Source organism: Chamaea fasciata, unplaced genomic scaffold (assembly GCF_029207755.1).
Source record: "Chamaea fasciata isolate MVZ Bird 193981 ecotype frontalis unplaced genomic scaffold, bChaFas1.0.hap1 SCAF_10, whole genome shotgun sequence".
Classification (NCBI taxonomy): Eukaryota; Metazoa; Chordata; class Aves; order Passeriformes; family Sylviidae; genus Chamaea; species Chamaea fasciata.
The window spans coordinates 26801270-26807212 of NW_027094095.1; the positions used below are offsets into that span (position 1 = coordinate 26801270).

A 5943-nucleotide genomic window follows, 5' to 3' on the forward strand; every position below is an offset into this window, starting at 1 on the left:
CAGCCAAACGTCTAGTTGTAGAACAACCAAGCACCCGTAAAGCTTTCCTGTATCCAAGCTCCCTGGTTATATTTCACTCTGCCTGTCCTTTTTTTTTCCCCTCTCTCTGTAGCATTAGTGACCAGAAGGATCCCAAGGAGAGGATGGTTCAGGTGGTTAAATGGTACCTCTCAGCTTTCCATGCAGGAAGGAAAGGGTCAGTTGCTAAAAAGCCTTACAATCCCATTCTGGGGGAGATCTTCCGATGCCACTGGGTGTTGCCTGGCACTGAAGATGATGTGGTGAGTTTCTCCTGGGGTTTCTTTGGAGCCCAGAATGCAGAGATGCAGCCCAAAGCTTTGTTTAGCTGACTGAAATGGATTATGCTGTGCTTAAGTAGCAAATCTACGAACTGTAGCAATTTCTTAACCAATTCTCCCCCTGCTTTCCTTGTTTTCTTTGGACAGAAGAATAAAATATCTTGCATAACAAAATTTACTGTTCTTTAAAGAACTACTTGATGGGTTGATATTTTCAGTTTTTCCCTGAACCGTTTCAGAGCACTGATGATAAATTTGTTTATTCCCAAAGTTCTGATTTTTTTGTTTTTATGTTTTAAAACAATGCACCCCAGTGGGGTGGGGTTTTTTTTGTTGTTTTTCTCTTTTGTCATCTCAGTTAGGCTCCTTGCCTTAGGAAGTTGCCAGGGATGGTGTGGGAGGCGCTGTTGTGAGGTGCTTCTTGTAGCCTCATTGTAATACATCTAAGTCAATCTGATTATTGGGGTATAAACTCTGTATTTTTCCCATTTTCTTGGCTTCCCACTGGTTTGCTTGCTCAGATCTTGTTTCTGAGGTGAATATTTGCACTCCAATTTGCTGGCATAAAGGCAGTGTTGTATTTGGGCTTCCATTGCTTCTAACCATGAATTAATTACACTTCACATTCTGTGCCACAGGAAATGAATATTACTTTATGGTTTTGTGGTACATGAAATCTGATCATTATTAGTATGCAGATCAGACTTTTTCAGAAGCAAAACTAAAAACTGTTTCTGCCACTTAAATATTATTTTCTAATTGGGTTTATACAGGAATCTTTCAGTTTACCTGTATTTTCTGGGGACAATTAAAGACATTTATACTTAAAAATCAGAGAGTAGAAACTATGGTACTATAGTAGATCCTTAAAAAAGGATCATAGACAGGACTAGGGAGTCCTGAAATACATTTTTAGAAGCCTTTAAAGATGGAGGCAGCTTCTCTGGGAAGCTTCCAGTGTTTGCAGGCACTGGGGGTGATGGAATCCTCTCTCTCCCCTGTCCCACAGGAGCCGGTCTCAGAAGGACCAGTCCCCTGGGTCAGTAAAAGCAACGTCACCTTTGTGGCAGAGCAGGTCTCTCACCATCCTCCAAGTAAGTTGTGACAGTCCCTTTGCCAGGGGAGGTGCCAGCTGGAGAGGGGTGACGGTAAAATCAGCTCTTGGCTTAAATCTTGGATTTGGACTTTCTCTCCCGATTTGAAAGCTGAAAATTTATAAAGGCGGAAAAATTTTAAACTGCTTTTGTGAGAAACTAACTGCAAACTGTTGCCACATACGTGTGAGGCACCTGGGGATATTTCCCAAGGGATGGATTTGGAAACAAAGGTATCAATGTCTTGTGCTGCTGTTTTTAATACCTGCCTTTTTCTTCAGTTTCAGCATTTTACGCAGAGTGTTTTAGCAAGAGGATACAGTTCAATGCTCACATATGGACCAAGTCCAAATTCCTAGGAATGTCTATTGGGGTCCATAACATAGGGCAAGGTACGTGTGTGTAAATTGAACAGCAGAGGAGAAATTCTGCAACTAGGATTTTTCATAGAAAAATTTACATAAATTATTTAAAGTCTTCGTACTAAATGTAAGCAATGGTTGGATTTATGTAACTGGAGCTTATGTGTCTGAGAATCAGAGATTCCTTCCACACATTCTGTGTGCTGAAAACTCCTAGGGGCTCAGTTTTTCCCAAAAATTCAGCCATCCCTGCCTCCTCCAGAAGCTGGGCATTCTCAGCATCCATTTAAAATGAAGCTCCTCACCTTTCCTTTTCATGGCACCTGTTTTTAATGGCGTACTTCATGAGATCATCATGAAAAGTTCTGTACAGGTTTTGCTTCATGTTTTTAAAATCCATTTTTATTTTTCTTTAACAGGGTGTGTTACATGCCTAGATCATGATGAACACTATATTTTGACTTTTCCTAATGGCTATGGAAGGCAAGTAAATGCTCTAATTGGTATTTTCATTTTTTAATGCCTTGTAATATTTAATTTTTTAGTATTTACTGGTCGAGAGCTTATAATTATGTGCATTTATACATTTCTAATTGCAGGTCTATTCTCACTGTGCCATGGATAGAGCTTGGTGGGGAGTGCAGCATTAGTTGCTCAAAGACAGGTTACAACGCTTCCATCGTCTTCCACACAAAACCATTTTATGGAGGAAAGAAGCACAGAATTACAGCTGAAATTTTGTAAGCAGCTTTCTTCATCTCACTTTTTCCTTCCTTAAATGCCAGCAGTTTTAACAAGACAGTCAAGAGTGTAAAATGCTGAAGCAGCAACACCCAAAAGAAACTTAGCTTATGATCACCTGTCATGGACTTGGCCATTCTAGAGCCAAATTTGTGAGAGGAAGCTGCACAGGCCTGTGCCCTACTTTATCCTGCTTGAAAACATCCTCAGCTGATTCCCAAAGGGAACTTTGCTCTCCTGAATTATCAAAAGTGTTTCCATTTCCTAATACAAACACTACAGCAAGCCTTGGGATACTGTTTGTTCACAGTGTGTCAGTTACAGCTCTGCTGCAAATTTCACATATTTTTACCTCTGGTTTGGTGGATTTTGGGTAAACCCTGTGCACAAACCCAGCACAGAGAATTCAGCAGAGATTCCCATCGTATTTGGAGACGTGCTGTGATGTCAGCAAGTGGATGCTGACAAAACGAGGTTGAACTTGGTTTTAAATCGTTGACACATTGATAGATGCCATTTAAAAGCTGGTGTCTTTTGTTTCCCTCTAGTCTGGGGAAGGAGCGGACTGCAAAACCTTTTTAAGCTAGAACTCACCACCCTAAATCTGTGTGGCAGGCCTGTAATTGCTTTCCTAAACTAAATTCAGATCCAGCCCTCAGGCAAGATCTGTTCTACCCTCATCAGTGCTTCCTGTTTAGGTTTATGTAACTCATTCATGCCAAACTGCCCCCTTGTAAACAGAACCCTCCTCTCTTCTGTGCTGGGCATGGACACTTTGGCTGATAGAAACCAGGCTTTACAGAAACTAGGACCAAGTTTGGATCCTTTAGGATTTTTCAGTTGCTGTAATACAGCTGAGACATGACTGTTTGTTTCTCTTTAGTTCTCCAAATGACAAGAAACCCTTCTGCTCCATTGAAGGAGAATGGAATGGGGTCATGTATGCAAAGTACTCCACAGGGGTAACACAGCTTGCTTTCTTTATTCTCTTTTCATCAGAAATACAAGATTGTACTTAGAAAGTGGGTTTGGGGTGGTTTTGTAGGTTTGGTATTTTATTTTTAACAACCATTAATAGTTGGAACCTCCTATGAGGCTGCCCAAAAGCATGTTGAACTGGGGATAAAACTTGTTCATTTATTCTTAAGGAAGCTTGATTTCTGTACAAGAAGAGAATCTGAAGAATTACCATGTTCCATGTATTTCTGCTAACCAGTGTACTGGAGTGGGAGGGTGTGTAAATTTGAAGTCTAGCTGAAGAACTGAATAGATTTATTTCTTTTTCATCTTCCACTCCAGGAGAATGCTGTCTTTATAGATACCAAGAAAATGCCTACAATAAAGAAGAAGGTAAGGAAATTGGAGGACCAAGACGACTTTGAGTCTCGCTGGTAAGAACTTCAGTTAACTGGGAACATTAAGATTTTGTTTTAGTTAGACTCCAGTTTGCAGTACAGGGAATAAAGCTGCACTGATCCAAGCACTGCATGCTCTGCTCTCCCTGAGCCCAGGTACAGGCAGGCTGGGGATTTAAGGGGAAAGAGGAGACCTGGAGTTCCCAGTCACTTCCTAATTGGGATCAAATGTTCAGGGAGGTCTGGAGAGCTCCAGCACAGCCTCCTCCCTCCTGCCATAACAGCACAGATATCAAATAGCCCGAGGGCTTTTCTGCCCTTTCTCTAACCTGAGATCTGCCTTTATTCACTGCTGTTGTCTACAACTTGTAGCACTCTGCTCCCATAAAAGCCTCCCTTGCCCTTTCTCTCCCAAGCTTATGGAAGGACGTGACCTACAACCTGAAGATCAGAGACATCGACGCAGCCACGGCCGCCAAGCACGCGCTTGAGGAGCGGCAGAGAGCCGAGGCCAGGGCCAGGAAGGAGAACGAGACCTCGTGGGAAACGAGGGTGAGCTTTATTCCACCAGGGTGTGAAGTTCGGCCTGCAGCCTTTGTTCCTTTGTCTGAGGCATGAAAAGCTTACACGTGGTTATTCCTTTGCAGTTATTCCACGAGGATGGGGAGTGCTGGGTGTATGATGAGCCGCTGCTGAAGCGCCTGGCTGCCGGCAAGCACTGAGGGGCGCTGAGGCCAGACAGCCTCGAGCCTTGGCTGAGCAGAGCTGGCAGCTGAGCCCTGACACCCCCAGCGATCGTGTACGTCCACGGCACAGCCCCACCCCGCCAGCTGCAGTGGTTCCTATCTCAGGGATACTGGACTTACTGAGACAGACAAAGCAATTCACGAGAGGCTGAGCAGCTCCGGGCAGGGGCTGGCTCTGGTGGCCGTGCCCCGGCTCCTGCTGCCTCTGCAGCACGGAGAGGCTGGGCCCTGGGGCACAGACACTCTGTAACCACTGTGAAGGCCGCGGCGGTGGGAGCAGTTGCATAATTATCCTGGGTCCTACATATTTAAAAAGCAAGAAACAAAATGCAAGATGTCATTTAAATCTCGCTGATGTTTGCAATGTGTAAATATGAGGATTCCTCTGATGGGACAATTTGTTAGAAAATGCTACATAAATGTTATCTTCCACCTGTATGATAATCAAATCTTTTGGCATTTCAGTGTCTTGCCCAAAATAACTTTGTTATTTTGAGATTGAAATGTAACCATAGATAATTCTACCCAATGCATCTTAAAGCTTCATAAAATAGATTTTTCAAACTTCTCTTATGGACTTTTTATTTATTTCATAATAAACCTTTGCAGGAAGACTGCTTTCAGTTGAGTCATGATAAATTGATTATTTGAAATGTATTAGCACTATTTGTTTTTTTCACTGGAATAATCCTTGCAGCTACACCTACTTCTTAAAGTAGTTAATGAACTTGCAACATGAGCATTTGCAGCATCCACAGGAGAAGTTTTCTGGACTCTACATCCAGCCTTGCCCGCACTTCAGGAACCTCTGAATTGTGTGCTTTTGCTACAGTTAATGATGATTGAGTAAGTAGCTAGATGTAGCAATCAAACTACTTTTCTCTCCACAGTTAAGTCTAGCTTTTATTTGCTTTCATCTTAATTTTGTCTATGTTGCACATACAGAAAAACTAAAAAAGCAGTGTGAGATGGAAGCCTCGGGCTTTTCTCCCCCTCCCGCCCACTGTCACTGCTCCGGGCGCGCTGCAGATCCTTTCCTGAGGAGCTGTCACTGCTGTTGAGGAGCTGCTGCAGCACTGCAGGGATGGTACAAGCCAGGCTGAACACAAAGGCAGAGCCCACAGCTCCAGACAGCTGGAGAGGAGAACGTGGCACCCGTGGGGAAGTCAGGGCTGTGCCTCTTCTTAATGAACTTGGGAAGGTGATGAGAGGTTGGCTGGAAACTTGAGGAAAGCTTCCTCCGTGTCTGAATGGGCATCTTCAGCCCAGCTACCACTACAGCTCTGGTTTAATAAAAACAGGTTTGTAATGTTGATGTTGCAGAAAGCACCTGTATTACACAGCAG

General features: G+C 43.3%; 1 protein-coding gene across 4 annotated transcripts in view; it reads left to right on the forward strand.

Annotated features, from left to right (window-relative positions):
* The window catches only part of OSBPL9 (oxysterol binding protein like 9), a 58100-nt gene extending 52935 nt beyond the window's left edge, over positions 1-5165 (forward strand). For 3 of the 4 annotated variants that reach the window (XM_066192808.1, XM_066192809.1, XM_066192810.1), the window contains 9 exons: positions 113-281; positions 1309-1393; positions 1675-1785; positions 2175-2238; positions 2355-2495; positions 3380-3458; positions 3796-3887; positions 4268-4403; positions 4499-5165. In XM_066192808.1, coding sequence (XP_066048905.1) covers positions 113-281; positions 1309-1393; positions 1675-1785; positions 2175-2238; positions 2355-2495; positions 3380-3458; positions 3796-3887; positions 4268-4403; positions 4499-4573 — 952 coding nt within the window. In that variant the 3' untranslated portion in view covers positions 4574-5165. The remainder of the gene's footprint in view (positions 1-112; positions 282-1308; positions 1394-1674; positions 1786-2174; positions 2239-2354; positions 2496-3379; positions 3459-3795; positions 3888-4267; positions 4404-4498) is intronic. The other variant, XR_010722479.1, reaches the window with a different exon arrangement.
* Positions 5166-5943: the final 778 nt, after the last annotated feature.